This window comes from Manacus vitellinus, unplaced genomic scaffold, assembly GCF_001715985.3.
Source record: "Manacus vitellinus isolate BGI_N305 unplaced genomic scaffold, ASM171598v3 scaffold_10_pilon, whole genome shotgun sequence".
Classification (NCBI taxonomy): domain Eukaryota; kingdom Metazoa; phylum Chordata; class Aves; order Passeriformes; family Pipridae; genus Manacus; species Manacus vitellinus.
Window position 1 is genome coordinate 11,206,766 of NW_021938838.1, and position 18,099 is coordinate 11,224,864.

The 18,099-nt window shown below is 39.2% G+C and overlaps 1 protein-coding gene across 1 annotated transcript; it reads right to left on the reverse strand.

Annotated features, from left to right (window-relative positions):
* Window positions 1–5,175: 5,175 nt before the first annotated feature.
* SNX20 (sorting nexin 20) lies at window positions 5,176–10,556 on the reverse strand. Its single transcript, XM_008923560.2, has 3 exons — window positions 10,385–10,556; window positions 8,638–8,789; window positions 5,176–6,076 (listed from the first exon to the last, which is right to left on the reverse strand). The coding sequence occupies exons 1-3, from the start codon at window positions 10,548–10,550 to the stop codon at window positions 5,408–5,410; spliced, it is 987 nt and encodes a 328-aa protein (XP_008921808.1). The 5' UTR covers window positions 10,551–10,556; the 3' UTR covers window positions 5,176–5,407.
* Window positions 10,557–18,099: the final 7,543 nt, after the last annotated feature.

Consider the following 18,099-nt stretch of genomic DNA (forward strand, 5'->3'; position numbering starts at 1 on the left):
GCTGTCCTGTGGGAACAGAGAACACTGTCTCATGAGAACAGGAGCACTGTCTCATGAGAACAAGGACCTGTTTTGAATGAGAGTGGTTGGGAAGAACATCAACATGAGAGAAAAATAAGAGCAGGTGCTTGGGACTGTTGTGGGAAAGAACTGGGCTGTTTTGAGAAAGAGCAAAGTTGTGGTGAGAAAGTAGAGTTTAGAAAATGCACCTATTAGCTGTAAGAATTCTGGTGTGAAAGTTTGAACTGTCCTATCCGTGTGCATTACGTGTGTTCAAAAACTGTACTTAAGGGGCTGCGCAGCAGCCCTGGGTGGCTGTCCCTGCTTTTTTCTTGGAATAAATTTTGCTGGAACCTTTTTTCGTGTCGCTTTGGCCGTTCCGACATTATCAGCGACATCTGGCGACGCCGACGTGATCGCAACGTTGAAGACGGATTTATCTCCAATTGTGGAGCTGCCGTGACTTCCTCCTAGAGGGGAAAGAGCAGAGGATTTTCTCTCCTAGAGGGAGATTGGACCTGTGGGGCGAAGCACAGGGGGAACGGAGCCCGGTGTAGCTTGAGAGCGGGTGGTTCCCGCGAAATGGTCCGGACCTGAACTTTTTGACCCTCATTAGGTAAGCTAACGGGGGTGCCACCGGGGACTATATTTTAACAATGGGACAGCACATAACGAAGGAGGAAAGTGTAGTTCTATCTACGTGGAAATCCCTCCTTAACCGAAAGAATGTCAAGGTTGCTGAATTTAATTTACGACGTGTGCTGTTATAGTACTGAAAATAAGGCTTTGAAGTTACTACGTTAAGTTGCATTTCGTGTGTTTGCCTAACACTTGCTCCGTGAGACTTTGAAAGATTTAGAAGCGTACGGGAGGCAACAATCTATGCAATAATTCATATAAGAACTAAAACTCTGAAATGCAGTTGCCCAGAAAGATAAGCAGGTTGCCGATGTAACAAATTGTCCTTGAACTACACCTCCAAGCAATAAAAATGCAGAAAAAATTAATAATTCACTCCCGGAGACAGAAAAGAGGTGAGGTCCCCCCCTCTCCATTGCCACTGCTGCAGAAAAAGCAGTTTTTCCACCAGATAACTCCACCGAGAAAACAACTAAGAAAAGAAATCCAAGTCAAGATTTATAAGTGAATGGAGAGGGACAGAGATAAATTAGAACAACGGGGGCTGGGCAGAAAACAAGATAGCAAAGCCCATCCCTGTATAAGCCTTTGAACTCAAAAGTCAGCATCTACCTCCTTTTCTTGCTTCTTCGCAGCCTGAGTTACCTATTTTTTGTTCATGTACTAATTGACTGTTTCAATCTCACAATGTGTGTAAGATAAAACACAGAAAAATATGCAACAAATCAAGTTTGGTGTCATGGAAGCCTGAAGACGACGATCCCTACCGGGGGGTGGAAAGAAAAGGGGGGGCAAAAGACTGCCTTCTGATATTTCTGTTAATTCTTGTGTTAACTGTAGTGTTTGTTGAATGTGTTTTTGTGAGCTCACAATATTACTGTTACTGTGTGTGCGTGTGTATGTGAAGAAACAAAGTTCTTTGCCAGGAGAAAAAGGAAAAAGAAAAGTAAAAAGCCTTCCCTTGAAAAGATTCAGCCTTGCCAGGGAAAGAAATAGAGTGTATTTCACATGATAGAGATGGTCTGTTGCTTGGTAACTAAGCAGAAACTTTATTCACTCCCTCAGAGCTGGGAGGAGAATCAAAATATCCTGCTTTGTAGAAATTGCAACTTTGTAACCTTCTGATTGGAGAAAGAAATTGTCTTACAATTTCATAATATAGTCTCACTAACTGTTTTCTGAAGTTGTTCATTAAAATAACCAAAATTGTTTCAGAATGCATACATAAATGTAATGGAGAAATAGAGTTTTTAAAGTAACTGCTGATAGACAACTGCCTGTGATAAGAAAATTCCAGTGTGTGTGGGGGGAGTGATTCTCCGGCAGAGCTTTAAGCACAGCTGCTCTACCTTCCCTCTTCCCCCCTGCTCAAACAGCTCTGTAAACATTCTTTTGTTGCTTCTGTATTTTACAGTTAGCTCTAAGGTAGACTTTTTTTTTTGGTGGAATACCTAGCTCAAAAATATCTTATTTGACAGGGGCAGTTTTTGCCAGAGCAAAAAGGGAAAAATAAATAAGCTGTTTCTAGCTGGAAGTTTCCACCTTTGTGGAAAGAGAGATAAAATCTAAAGATATAATACAGGAAACTGCCTAACAACAGACAGTGTTTCAAGTTTAAACTGCATCTGTCCTGGTCTCTTGTGCTAAGCAGCAGAGGTGTGTCCCTGTTATCAGGTGACAAGCTTAAACCAGAACTTTTGCTGCTTTGCAAGGTGTGCATTCTGGATCCCCTGGTATACTCTTATGAGCAAAACCCTAGTTTAAAGCAGCCTGAGTGAGTTTTACTGTGGCTTTATGTAAATTGCTAAAGTTGAGAGCTACTTTACGAGTGTTAACTTCTTAAATACATCGATGTAAGTTAAACTGTTACACCTATTTTGTTTAAATAAGATGTTTAAAGTTTTCATGCATATCCCAGAAAAATATATAAATATCAGCAAAAATTCAGAATTAGCTGCTTAGAAATCCTAGCTGATCATATCATTTCAGAGGCTGGATGAGACTGCTTAAGTTTTAAAAAGACATGACTGTTCTCCAGTTTCATTTTTTACATTCAGAGAGGCAGGAATCTGCCCTATGAATTTGTGAATCCTGTTAAAATCCCAAGCCATGCGTGGCTTGATAAAGGAAAATTAACAGATACAAAACTATATTTAATCCAATTATGCAACTAAGACCCTTATAAAAATCAGTAATCCCATCCTCTGAAAGATTTCCATATGCTGAGATTTTGAACAGCCAATTGTTTCTTCATAATGAAAGCTGCTATTTGCTTTTATTGAAGTTACAGTGGCCTTCCTGAAATTCAGTGTTTTCCTTTACAATAGGAGAGAATTTTTCTGCAGTGCAACATGATAAAATGCTGCTCAAAATGATAAAAGCAAAGTAAAAGGAAATACAGAAGTTAGAGACCTAAAAAGATGAGCAAAAACTAAATGTGATTGTTCTAACCAATGTTCTTTGAGAAGCAGGATTGAAGAATGCTCCAGGAAAAAATTCATAAAACCAAGCCATATAACCTATCTCCTACAGAGAGAATTATACTGCAAAGAATCATCACTAGGCCTTCAGCCTCAAAGAAAAACTACAAAATTACCCATGATACCCACTTAAAACTGACTGAACTATTAATAACAAATTTGTGAGTTTTTTATTAAAGGTGAAGAACAACTAAAAGAAGCAGATGAACAAGAGCTGAGAGTTAATTACATCCCAGACATCGGAGACAACTTGGACTGACTTCTCACAGAAGACACTGATTTTCAAGATGTATTAGCAGACTGTAATAGTGATTTATCTATTCATTTTTCTAGGTACCGACTATAGACAGAAATCATGTGTTGCTGCCAATCACTCATTACTCATGTAACTCAGACATTGGTTTAATTCTGCACAATTTAGGAAGTTTTAAAAAACTGTAAGGACAAGTAATGTTGTAATTTGCTGGTTTTCCAGAGCTAAAACAATTATGCAGGGATTCCTAACTCACTTATAGGACAAAGTGTTGTCAAGAAAACATTTTACACATCAAATGAACATTTTAAAATATAAAAAGGGGGGAAAGAAACCATGCAGGTGCATAAACAGATGCTAAATCGGAGTAGATCTCATTTAAATTTGTTAGGCTTTATATTCCTTGTATGTATTCCTTTTCAGGCCAGGTACAGTTGTTGGACGTGACTGCCAAAGATGACAAACTGAGAAGTACACAGCCAATAACTACTTAAAATGTAAAGTGTGTAATTAAAATGTAAAAGTATAATAGAAATTCCAGCTATGCGTGAGTGAAGTGTGACTGAGGTGGCCACCAATGAATGACTGGAAAAAGATTGTATGAGAGAGAGAAACTGTGTAGATATATATGTGTAGACTTAAAAATACTTTACATGAGTGTCAAGATTTTAAAGGAATGTGTTACATGAATCTGTCGGACCATAGTGAGTCCTTATTCTAGATGGTAGATGAACTCTCTTTTTTCTTGGTGAAGTGTTGTTATCCATCCTCGTTGGGAAATGCTGCATTGCTTCTTAGCTTTGAATCAGGGGTTGTCGATACTGATGCCTTGCTTGATCAGCCTGTTGCAAAGGGCCCTGCAGCAGACTGTTAAGGCCATCTTTGTCGCATAAATACAAAAAAGGGGGAATTGTCATGGGTGACAGCGGGTCTGTCAGCACCTTGGCACATACTGACGAAGCAATAGATGTTGACCAGATCAAAGTATACCCCTGAGATGGACTGAAAGAGAGGACTGAAAATGGAGGCCCTGATCCTGACAACATACTGATGCATCCTGAAGAAGCTGTCCTGTGGGAACAGAGAACACTGTCTCATGAGAACAGGAGCACTGTCTCATGAGAACAAGGACCTGTTTTGAATGAGAGTGGTTGGGAAGAACATCAACATGAGAGAAAAATAAGAGCAGGTGCTTGGGACTGTTGTGGGAAAGAACTGGGCTGTTTTGAGAAAGAGCAAAGTTGTGGTGAGAAAGTAGAGTTTAGAAAATGCACCTATTAGCTGTAAGAATTCTGGTGTGAAAGTTTGAACTGTCCTATCCGTGTGCATTACGTGTGTTCAAAAACTGTACTTAAGGGGCTGCGCAGCAGCCCCGGGTGGCTGTCCCTGCTTTTTTCTTGGAATAAATTTTGCTGGAACCTTTTTTCGTGTCGCTTTGGCCGTTCCGACATTATCAGCGACAGATCATTGCTTGTATTTTTCACTCCTCCCAAAGTTGATTGTAAACCTTCCCCCCCCAAATTCAGAGGGAACAGGACCAATCCCATCATTCTCAAAAACAGCAAAGTGCTGTTTGACCAGGCCTGAGCTCGAGGAGGAAAAAACTACATCCGGTGTCTGAAGGTGCATCTTTTAAATTGCATCAGCTGAGAAGGTGTTCTTGTTCTTGAAAGGAAATAGTTTCCACATGAGCAAGAAATGCCTCTGATTCTGCAGATTCTTAAGTGCTTTATTCATTGCAATTTCTTATTCTGACTTTTCACACAAAATAAGCTTTGTTCAAAATAAGCAAAACGTAAATGATTATTTTCTTGCAAATTTCTTTCAAAAAACCTTAAGGTGCTCCTTATATACTCCTCATATCTGCAGAGAAAATGTAATATTTTCCAGCATAGATGCTAATGTCCCTTCTGAACATGGAAGATGCTTAATTTATTTTTTTTTTCTATTAATACAATGCTACATTTGCCAAACTGGTAATTTTCAGTTCTTACTCCCTCAGGAATTTGCTCTTTCATGAAATTGTTTCTTGTGTTCATTGTACATATTCCCGAACTGCAAGTTCTTTCAGGGTAAATACCCGTACGGGATCTTTCTTTGCCTTCCATTCTTCCAGTTTTTCTTGCAGAGACAGGAAATCCTTGCCAAGTTCATAGGCCAGAGTGATCATCGTTTCTAACAATGGGATATAATACCTGTGGCTGGAATGCACACGAAGGCGTGACAGAGCTTTTTCTCCATATTCAAAGGCACTTGCTGGGTTTTCCAGGTCCTTGTGGCACACCATGATAGCACAGAGAGTAGGGACAATTGAGACAGGGTTGCCTCTTGTCAGCCTTTCCTGCAGACCGATGACTTCCAAAAGGATTTCCAAAGCTTTGGGGTACTGGCCACCCCTTAAGCAACCATACGCTTCCTGAAGCTCTGGCCTTGTTAAAAAGTCAATAAATTTTTTTGATCTTCGGACACATTTCATAGAATATAGAAGTCTCAGGTAGTCCTTGAAGGCTAATTTTCTCTCATTGATTATTTCTTCTGTGAAGTTCCCTGTTAGAGTTTTTTTGGGAAAGGTCACATCTTCCATTTCTTCACTAAATTCCTCCAGCAGATTTCTGTGCAGTTTCTCAAAATCTGAATAACGCCGTTCAATTACAGACTTGTTGCTGTCAAAACTCCCTGTTTGCAGAATGATGATTTTATACATCTAAACACAATCAAAAAGAAAAATAAACATGAGAAGGACCATTCCAGCCCTACTGCAGTCACATTTTTTCTGTTACTGCTCTGAAAAGACTTTGTGCCTGTATATTTCTCCAGCTAAAACATTCCTGCACCAATTTTGTGTGTGTAGTCTTGTATCCTCCTATGGTTTATGGCAGTGCTGCTGAATCACGTGCTGTCTGGGATTATGATGCATGCTCAGCGTAGGCCTGAAAAATCTGCAACCATCAAATTAATAATTCTCACCACCTGCTGTTCTGTAGTTTTGTCACCAGACTTACCCTTAGCATGCAAATAAGCTGTAGATAGTGCACTAACAGATTCCATCCTGCAAGGTGCTGGGAAAGGCAAACTAGCAGCAGACTGAGGCACATAAAAACACTTACAAAGCATTTCTGTAGCTGTACTTTGTTTATAACAAAGCCATGGCTGCTACAATCAATCATCTTCAGTAAACTGAATGGATTTCCCAGACTTAATATTGAATGTAATCTATTTTACATTGGTCATAATATTCAGAAATGTTGTTTGTAAGAGATATTACTAGGGATTCGGGGGTGTTATTAATCCTGTGAAAGAAGAGGGAGTATTTGGTAACATATTTGGTATGTGCAAAAATAAGATGGAGCAACTCCAAAGCCTTTCCCCCCCTCTAAATCATTGCCCTCTATTCAAACTTACTTGGCATGTAAATAATACAAAAAAAATTGACATTTCTACAACAATCTGTTTGCTATCTAAATTCCTTCACTAATAGCTAACAGCAATGCTGCCCCCACAGTAACTCAGGAGTATGTCTTCCTCAGCTCTTCACTAGCCTCAAAATGGTTATAATAAATGTGATATTAGGAAAAAAGCTGCAAAAAAATTTGTGTGTTATGTGTTGTACAAATAGATTCTTTTCTGGATCTGATCAAAGCACAGTGATGTTGAGGAAGGGCCAAATCCCTAACGTGTGTAAACCAGTGAAGCTGCACTGAGGCCAGCTTAACTGTGGCACCACACACCAGCTAAGGACACAGACTGTGGGCCTTTTACATGTCTGTGTTCATATTCAACTTCACCCTGTTCCCATCGATTTATACAGGAGCTGGACAGGTTTTACTCATGCCAGTTGTTTTCTTTGTTGCTCTGAAGGGTGCAAACCAGCACTCGTTCTAGTGTCTCTCTGATTCTCTTCCTTGTTTTTCCTTAAAGAGAAATTCTCTTTTAATCTTCATAAATGATCTTTATAGGCGCCTCTTGAAAGGTTTCTAAATTTGAGCTGACTTCTCTGATCTCTTTTCATTTGTAAGCACTGTGACATTTTCCTATACTTTGTCCTGCTCCCTGCTGAAAAGTGTATATATGCCTGATGCATTCTAAAACAATCATAAGAGCAATTTTTTTAAGTTGTCATTTTATCAAGGGCAGCTAAGTCAATAATTTACAAGTACTTGGGGTTTTTTATTTGAGGAGTGTGCGTGAAAAAGGCACGAAATACCATTTAATTTGACTGTCATTCAAATTGGCTCAATTTTTTTCTAATGTAAATCTTTTTGCCTAGGCATGTAACTTATAACTAACTTTAACTAATTGCACATAAGCTGAGAGATACTCTTGTTCTCATACAGTTATACTAAAATAATTTTGAACTATTCAGCAAGCTGGATACCACTGAGTATGCAATAACAGCAGCAATAAGTAGGTTTGTATGGCATGAACTAAGTAGGTGTGTATATAGAATGCAAAAAGATCTTAGGCCAGTCTGCAAAACATTTACCTGCTCCGAATTCTACCAAGCTGGATGACCCAGTATGAGCAATGCTAGAATGATTCTTGGCATTTTTCATCTCAGAGGTCGTAGCAACGAAGGAAATCATCCCTATCTGAATTTCACAGGAGTAGAGACTCACTCTAGATCAGTCTTTCTGAAGGCCAGGAGCAGCATCAGAAATAAAAGCCCAGTGTCAGCACTACAAGTAAAGATACAAAAATCCAACCTATTCTGTTGTTCCTACCCATGATGCCCATGATTCATTTAAAAAATATGACAGAAATATGCCACCTAAGGGAGCTCTAGGTAGGGAAGGGGAACGATCTCAAGTGATGTAGCTGGAGGATGTCTTAGGCTTTTTCAACATCAAAGACTTTTGCACTTGTGCTAACAGAAATCTCTGATGTGGAAGTTATACAAATGCACTGCAGCTGCTACAGCAGGCTAGCTCAGTGGAAGTGTAACTATACAGATATTTTTTTACTTGTGTGAATTTCCTTAATGTTGACAAAACTCTGGGTGTTAGGGATACCAAAGCTACTAATTTACTTGTTATCACTTCTCCACTGATGCAGATTTTGTGAATTGACTATCACAGGGTTTTTTTAGAGGCAGATTCCACCAGCTATGCCCATGCAATCAGTGAGCTTCTACACTGTATGATTGTGGCTTGCAAAACTTGGCCCTCGGTAAGGCTTTCATGTAGTGAGACATGCTGTGTGCTCTGCAGACCCCTGTAGAGTGAAGAAAAATTAATGATCTTCTTACATATTCATTTCTTAGCTTACCACATATTTAGACAAGTGGTGCTCTACAATTCTGGTTGATGGGATCTCAAAAAGGAGTTTGACTTGTCTGCACTGGCTTTTTTCGTTCCTCCAGTATTCCTGAAGCTCCTTAGTGGTCATTGAAGAGTGGGGACTTAGGGTTGCATTGGAATCTAAAAATAATATATTTAATATTTCAGGTTATATCCTTTGCATTTGGAAAGAAAGCTCTTATGCATTTATTGTGAAAGGACAGCCTAGATTTTTTTGTTGCTGTAACAGCAAGAACTAAAGACTGATAAAATAAGTGATTTCACTGATAGTAATGACAGGTCCAGATGCTTTGAGGAAAGTTACTGGGTCTAAAATTTTGAAAGACACCAATTCATCTGCAGAATACAAAGTTGTAGAAAAAGTAGTGCCAAAAAGTATTGTATGTGAAGGGTGTAACCTCAGGCACAGTCTGAGCACAAGATTTTGTTCCCCATCCCAGAGGCAGCCCGAAGAAACATCAACAGTCTTCAGAGTCAGATGTTTCTCCAGGCTTCTTTGTTGCTCAAAGGAGGAGTTAACACAATGCAGCTGCAAATTCAGACATATTTTCAAATACTGACCCTATTCAAATATGGGGTTTGTGCAGTAATAGGCAAAAGCTGAGAAAACATGAATATCCTAACCTCAAAGCTGGATAACCAGCTCAACTGGAGGAATTTTTGCATCCTCGTTTTCTTTTGTAGCTGATGACACAGTTCAGCTGCAAATATTTTATATACCTCCTCCTTTTCCCTTCTCTCTCCTCCCACACTCACATAGACACACACATACATATGTATACATATGCATATATAAAAATATAGGACAGCTGGTTGAAGAGTTTGCTTACAGGAGAATTTGATGTAGCATTTCAAAAGGGTGATTTCTCTGTCTTTGAAATCTACTGACAACAGTTTTCATCAGGTGGCATATAGGCTAGCAAAGTGGATAAAAGAAGTGGAATATTTGTATTTCAGTGGGCACACTGTCAAGGCAGTCAGCTGAAGTCAGTCTGCAATGTATGTAGCATTGGAGGTGAATGAGCACAAATGAAGGGTAAGAGATCAGCTTGATGCAGAAATAGACTTGTAAAGGCATCATAGTACTCCTGCTTTTACATTTTCTCAATCAATTGGCCATACAGTTTCAATTATCAAGGCCTTTTGGGTTTGGCTTGATCTCTACAAAGCAAATATTTCCTAAGAGAGATGGTTTTTATGACATCCTTGCAGGATGAAAAATCTTGATGAGATTATATATATTTTGAATTATACGTAACATTTTATTTAATAACAGATGACAGCAATCTTGGGCATAGTAAATGTTCAATGCTGTCTCTTTAAAGGCTTGTGAGAGCCGCCTGCTTGAGATAAACTTCAATCTTGGTATCTTTGCTGATACTGTCAAGAAGTTCAGATTTTGTGATGCACAGAAGGTGCACTCCTGGGACAGGCCATCTGATGATCACTGATTTCATTCCTGGTGTGTAAATCAAATCTGTAATGCATTTTAGGTACAAACAATTTAAAAGGAAAACTGTGTGTGAACACACTTGGATATGCATCTGTTTCACTCTTGCTACATTATTATTACAAGTCTAAGCAAGGCTTATTTTCAGTGCAGTGTAGCAGTATAATTTTGAACTACTGCTGCAATTAATAAGAAAAGGTTTTTATATAAAAGACTAATGGCATAAATAGCTAGACGAAAAATAAAATTAGAAGATAGCATCAACCTTTCAAGTCATCTTTTTCTGGGTTTTCTTTTCTCAGATGACACGAAATTTCAGCTTTGGGTTGATTTTCTTCTTTATCAGCTGGGTTTGTGGTAGAAAATGTAGTAATTCTGCTTACAGCTTCCAACAATTCCCTTTCTGCTGTGCAGTGTGAATCTTGGTCCATTGCAAGCTCTCACTGAAAGATTACAAAACCCATGATATTTCTTAGTACCACGCCTTTAGAGGATCCACTTTGGCAATCTTTTTTATTACTTACTCATTTTTCTCTGTGAACTTGTATCAGTGCAACTGTAGTTTCATAAAAGCTAAAGTAAAAACCAGAAATATCTACACAGCTACCAGTGCAGAACCATTCCTATTACTGTTACTGCTGAAAGTGCTCGGATGTTTTTTTCTGGCAGGTTAAAAACAAACAGGAAAACCATAAGAAGTTATGTTGAATAAGATTAGGCAGGGAAATCAATTCTTACCTATGAGAATCTGGTCATGAACTTCAGTGTGGGCAGATTTTTTCCTCCCCGTATTTTGCCCTCAAGCTTGCAAGTATGAGTTCAGATAAACCAAAATCTTGGAGATAATTAGTATAACTAGCAGCCTGGCTCTCTTACACTGCTAGAATATACTGTTCTCAAGACTCAAAAACTTGCCATCTGTTCTTAATAACAACCTGTAGGGCAAAATGGAGTGATATCTAAAATAGTATAATGTTTTTATCATATTTCACAGTTTCAGGTTGCCTCCAGGGACTTGTCTCTGTACTACGAGAACAAAACAAGTGAATTTGACAATGGCTCAGTGTAAGGATAACTGAATTTACTAATTATTGTATAAAAGCATTCTCCCTTTACTAGTCCTCTTACCCTACATACTGTAATGCAGTAGATCTGTATGCCTGTTCTGTTAGGACCAGTATTTTACCATGCACTGATAAAATGCCTAACACAATATGCTCCTACTACACAGACCAGAGTGACCATTCTGCCACATAAATGTCTCCCCAGGATGTTGTTTGGTTTTTTAAAAAAAACAACCAACCAACTGAAAAAAAAACCAAACAAACCCAAAACCTACCTGTTACACCACTGTGTTATACTAGCAGTTGGACAAGTTCTAAGAACATCCTAACAGCTTTGCCGGGGTGCTGTGTTCAGTTAGTTATCATGAGTGAAGTTTTGCTCACAGTTCAGCCAATAGGTGAAAATCAAATAACAGAACAATATAGTTTTAAAAAGCCATGCAGTGGTTATTAAATAACGGGAGAGTTTAGGAGAGGGATGTTACTACATATCATTTTGCCTCCAATTGCCAACCACCCAGTTATGCAATGCAGGATACAGAGGTGAGGAAACTCCTTCAGCAGTCCTATTGATTTCTGGCAAGCTGCAAGGCTATAAAAGGAAAAGAAATTGCTTTCCCCGCTGGAAATGAAAGGGCAAACCACTTTCCCCTAACAGAAACCTTTCCTTTGCCTGGCTTGGATAAACAAATACATAAATGTGGTCATCCTCCTTAATAAAAGCATCATGGAAGCTCCTGTTTTCGGACTTCAGACTCGGAATGAAAAGTTCTCACTGTTATTTGAGTCCTCCTTATGATCTGCTTTTTGAGCATGAAGAGTAGCCACTTATTGTCTAACTGCTCAGTCTTTTGAAAATCACAACAGTTCATCCCAAGAGCATATATAGTAGATTAAATGAGGAATCTGAAAATGGCCAAACAAATTTAAATGACAACTTTTTTCTTGGTCGTAAGCTGGGATAACTTTATAAGCAAAATTGTATTTACATTTAAAAAAAAAAAATCTTTACATATGTATAGCTTTATATGCCTAACATATGCATATATGTGAGTGTGTATTTATACATATAGATGCTACTTTAAAACATGATCTACCAGAGAAGCACAACACACTTTTGAACAGAAGAATGCAGAATTGGACATTATGATACACAAGTCTTCTGCCTTTTTATGTGCCTTGAAAACATGCACTTCATATAAACAGTTTCATTTTCACAGCTAAAAATGATTGCAAGCTCTTTTAAGTAAGCTGCTATTTATTTTTACATATTAAAAAAATCCAGAACAATACTAAACCCCTGCAACAAATTACACATTTTTATCTGGAACAGACACTCATCCTGTTCTGTTTCAGGGTAAATGCTGCTCTAGCTCCTTCGCTGAGCTTTAAATAACTAGAAACCAAAGTGCACAAAACACTCACCTGGAAACTGCTGAGTTGCTGTTAGTTGTGCCCCATGGATGGTCTGTACAAGGCCACACAAAGCCTGCTTCGCATTTTCGGAATGCAGAAAAACGTGTCTGTGCTTTCTTCTAGCAGGCACGTTCTGTGTCTTGCAAAAAGGAAGGAAGAAGCCTTGATTAAATTAGACTTCCTCGTCCCATTGGCTCACTGGTTCAGTGCTGGCTGATTACGCATGAAATCTGCCCCAAGCAGCCCTTGTGTCTCACCCACGGCGAGCAGGGCCCAGCACCGGGCAGGTCTGGGAACCCCAGAGTCAGGATTCCACGGGGCTTGGCAGAGGAAAGAGTTCAACAGTAAATGCAATTAACAAAATCAATGAAAAACTTCTCTGCATGGATTTCTGAAGCAAAAAAAAAAAACAAACCACTTATCAAAAGGGAGATTAGGAAAAAAAAAAAGCCAAATATGCAAATGTGCTTATGTGGAAAAATAATGCCCTTTGGGATGTCTTTAAAGTACAGACTTAACATCCAGTTCAGGAAAAAAAAATGCAGGTGGTACCACAGCAAATAGCCTCGTTCTGCATAAACTTGCACTTCCAACAGAAATCCCGATTCCACACAGTGCTTAAACATATGATTAATTTCAAATATCTGCTTAATTAAAGTTCAAGTGGGAGCATTATCATATCTGACATGTCTACTAAACTTGAAATGGGCTTACAAGTGTGCCTAAAATTAATCCTACACTTAATATACGCTTAAATTTGTTGTTGAACTGAGGACAAAGTGAAATAGAATTATGCATTATTAATCCACATGTCCTTTGGTGCAGATGCTTCCTTTTGCAGTTCACTTCACTTTGGAAATTTGCTTTAAGCCCTCAGGATAGCTATTTCTGAGGTAAATAATATGGACATTATCTTTTTTAAGTAATGTAAGTTTCCCCCCTTGCCAAAGCTCAGTCACTGAAAAACCAAGCAATTTTAATGCAGCTCAAATATGGGAGGCAAACATCCAAAGGACCACACGGATCCTGCTCCACACATTCCTTCAGAACAAACAGTTTACAATAATGTAGAACCAGGGCCATAAACTGGTAGTTCTTCTCTTCTGCTCTATTTGCCACATAAAATAATGCCAACTCCAACTTGGACTTTGTCTGAATGTAGAAGCTTTGCCAAAATAGCTGTCAGAATGATGAAAAATCACTCCAATGCAGCTACAACCACACTGGCAAAAGCCCTAGTGTAGATGCCATTGTGTTGGCAGAGTCCTTCAGCCACTTTAGCATGTTCCATGCAGAATATGATTTAAGTTACAACAGAAATCTGTGCTTGCCAATTCAGCTCTAAGGTGTAGCTATACCAGCCAACCCTTTTAAGTGTAGACAAGGCATGTGTTTCTGGCTCTACTCTATTCCTTTAAAGTTAGATTTATGGGTTTGGTTACAATTGTGAGCAAAAACCAAAAGGGATTTCAATGCATTTTGCCCATGCTGACAGTTCACAGATGTATTTAAACTTTGAATTCTGAATCTGTTAATTTATGTGCTGCCAAAAAGCAATGTATTATTTTGTGATGCTTAGTGCTATTGTCTTTCTCTTGTTAAATGCTAAAAGAAAAAAGTACATTTTTCAGTATATTAAGTATGACTTCTCCTTTCAATTATTTCAGAATAAGTAAGTCCTAATCCAGTCAACCTGGATGATTTTAAAAAAAGTGAAATCTGTTATTATGATCGTGGTTGATAGATATGAACTAATTTACAAATCAAAGGTGTTCTACAAGAGTTCTGCCTGTCCTTGTAGAGCCAGCTGTTATGGTCACAGCTGGTTCCTGAACGTGTTCCTCATCCTCAGGAGCTGTGACATCCACAGCAGGTTTAGCAGGCTGCTGCTCCTCATCCTGCTCCCAGGAGCTCGGGTTGGTTCTGAACAGCACCTCGCCCTTCACTGGACCCAGTGTTGTGAGTCTGGCAGCATTTTACTTTCCTAAATGTCTACTTGATTAGCACATGCAAAAACCACTACAGTATACAGTGGTGTTTGTTAGCAGAATGCATAACTAATATTTTTCTTTTTATATTCTCAGCTTCACTTCCAATAGTCAAATACTGTGTAAAGGGTCAAGCAGGTGAAAAGAAAATTTTCACAATGGCAGCAGAGCATTCTGAGAGATGGGTAAGTGCACTTACACCATCCATGTACCTGAATACTCGTAAAACTGTGGTAAATTTTAACAGAAAAGCATGTTCTGTTATAGGGATGGAAAAGGGATCCTCATGCACTGGCTCACATAGAGTTTGTATTCTGTGAAAGTACCAGCTTCATCAGACATAAAGAACACGGTGTTAAAATGCATCTACCAGGGGATATGGAAAAAGAGTGCTCTGCAATAATGTAGGAGTGAGGCAAGGTTAAAATCATAATACTGCACTGCAAAAAAGGTGGTTGTCATAGGAGTTAGGTCCTCCATACCAATTTAAGATGAAAATACTCATTTTAGGAAGAATAACCTGAAAGTTTATGTCCAAAACTTGGCAACTAGACACCAGATGAGCCAGCAGCGTGATGTCATGTTAAGGATGCCTGCCACTATTGAAAGACTGTGCTGGTAGTCAAAAAAACAGAAGAGACTGCTGTAATAGTGTCAAACATTCTGCCTTGATTTATACCCCATTTTGGGCAGTTCCCATTTTTCCAATCAGATAGATTACACAAACCCAGACAGATACAGTATCCAACCATATACTACAAAGCTGGTATCAGCTTGAAAAATTGGGACATAAACCAATGTCAGCTATGAACTGCAGTTTTCTAGCAGATTTTATTGGCATTTTATTATAGGCACAACAAGGTCTTATTCTTGTTAAAGAATGTGGCTGTAATAGCCCTATTACAAAATACTTTTCAGCTTCTGTCCTAAGAAGTACAGCTTCAGGCAACTTCATAGTCTGTGCTGCTTTCCCATCTCAGGCCCCAAACTATGTAACTAAACCTTATTTATTTTACTAAATCATTCATTAGAACTGTAGGTAGTGAGAGAAAGGAAAAAGAAAACAACAAAAAACCAAACACCAAAAAACAGCGGGAAGCAGAAATGCCTAACATATTTATCCAAGTCCCTTTTTATCACATAACTAATATTCAGAAAGTGTGGTAATATTGTCTTTGATGCTCCTACAAGAACCTTTCCTCTCTTTTTCTTAAATGCAGCTGGATAAATCCTGACCATTTCCATGTTTGAATTAGCAGAAAACGTTCAGCTGTTTTGCATGAATATTCTGCACTTCTGGGGTGATGCTGTGATAAATGAATACCATACTCCTATCCTGGCTCAGCACAAAATTTTGTACCATGCTATGATATAATATTTAATCATGTAGTGTTGTGTCATTTGAAAGTGGAATTTGTTTACCATACTTCATTATTACAAAACATGTCTCTCTTAACAAGAGTGTGGTTTAAAGAAATCATTCAGTGTTTAATGAAAAATATCTCATGCTGGTGTTACTGACAGGGTTTTCAACATGAAAGAGACGTACCAGGCCCGTTTTACACTGCCAAAGTCCTGTTATCACTTTACAACTCCTTTATACTTCTAAAGGAGTATGAAGGAGCTTTAGAGTAAACACCAGTCTTGGCCTGCCTTTCATCTGTGGTGTGTCAGTGACATGGAGCTGTGTGCAAGCCAGTGGGTCAATGGGATATTAACTTGGGTTAAATGTCACAAGCACTGTTCTGTCTGGAGAATGACAGACCTTCCAAATGAGTCATGCTGGTCATTTTTCCTGATGGATTCATAGAGGGTTAAGTACATAATTACATGGAATACAGGATAATTTTAAATATAGTGAGTTATTAGGAACACTATATGTAGTCATTCCTATCAAGTATTTTGATATTTTCTGCTCATGTTGTGTCTGTCCCCTTTTCTTCTCACATATAATTATGGTGTACTTTGGCTAATACTTATCGTCATGTTCCTCATGTGATTTATCTATACCCAAAATGTAAACATAATAAAATCTGGGATAACAGGGTTTATAGCAGACATGCTAATGCATGTTGCAGTAGCATAAAAGGCAGCTCTCCAAGTGGAGGGCTGCAGCAGCTGTGTATAGATAGCCACCTTGAGGATCAGCTGAGCATGGCTGGGGTTACTGGGAGCTCTCCTGCAAAACGAAGAGATGTAAGGCATAAATCTTAGTATATATTTTCAAGATGATTTATTCTTTAAAAATTAAATGAGACTTTCAAATGCACTTCTGCTTGTAAGTGACTAGTGAAATGATTAGTGTGAGCATTTGTTCCATAGTAGATGGACTCTCAGTGTTTCCTCAGGAGTTTCCAATAAACTCCTGCTGGTGTCTGTGTCCTTTCCACCTGGCACGTGTCCAGACCAATAAAACCCTGTGTCCTGCCTTCCCATCTTCCTAGGAAAAACCTTGGCAGTGACACACAGGGCTTAAGAGCTTAGATTCAAGGCTGCACTAGGTCTGCTTACTGACTGTGTCTCTGGATTCTGGAGAGCTATAGGGAACAGGATTAACTGGAACAGACTTTAGCTAATGTTGAACTGCATATGTTACTAAATTACATAAAAAACATGTATTAAAGGAATGTTACAGGTGCTAAGAAACCAGGAAAGTGTTTCTTTGTATGTCAATATTACTGTAACCACTTTAGGTGCAGGATTATATACTGCATTTTTCAAAGATGTCCATTTCTCGCAAGGCAAAACTTCAGAAATATTTTTTAAATGAAATTTAAAAGCATCAGTTTGAAATAACACATTATTTTAAAAAAAAAATTAATTAACAAAATCTTCTCTAAAAACAAATATTGCTTTCTGGAAATGTGTGAATAGTTTGTAAACACAACCGTCCCGCTGATGAACTCCTTTCTATCCCAGAGTTCATTCTGTCATTCACTATTTAAGCAGAGCTCACTATATATGAACAACAGCGATGCGAAGTGGATGAAACAGCGCAGCGTTCAGGCGACAGTCACAATCAAAAGTAGGTCGGTTAAAGAGGAGCTTCATTTGGCTTTTATTAAATCGAATATTCAGCAGTATTACTTACATTTCTTGAAAGCAAAAATATTTCAAAACTGGGTACTGAAGCCAGGCCAAGCCCGACATTCACGAACTCCGCGGCCGCTGCTTCCCCAGCGAGCTCGGAATTACCCCGCGCCTGTAAAGGCTGTGCCGTGGGGAAACCGCACGGCTGAAATCCCTCCCGCCCTCTTCCCCAGCGCGCACGGAAGGCCAGTTCATTAATTCAGTCGGCAGTTCCGCGCCTGGCGAGGTTTGTGACCGTACCGGGCCCCGAGGAGCCCCTTCCTCCCGTCCCCACGTGCTGCCGCGCCGGGGACAGCGAGTCTCGCTCAGGACAGGGAGCTGGACGCAGGACGCGCGAGTCCTTCCCAAGAAGGGGTGGCGGGACGGCCCGCGGACAGCGGAGCCCTGGAGCAGGGGGCTGATCCAGGTCCAGGTCCAGTCCA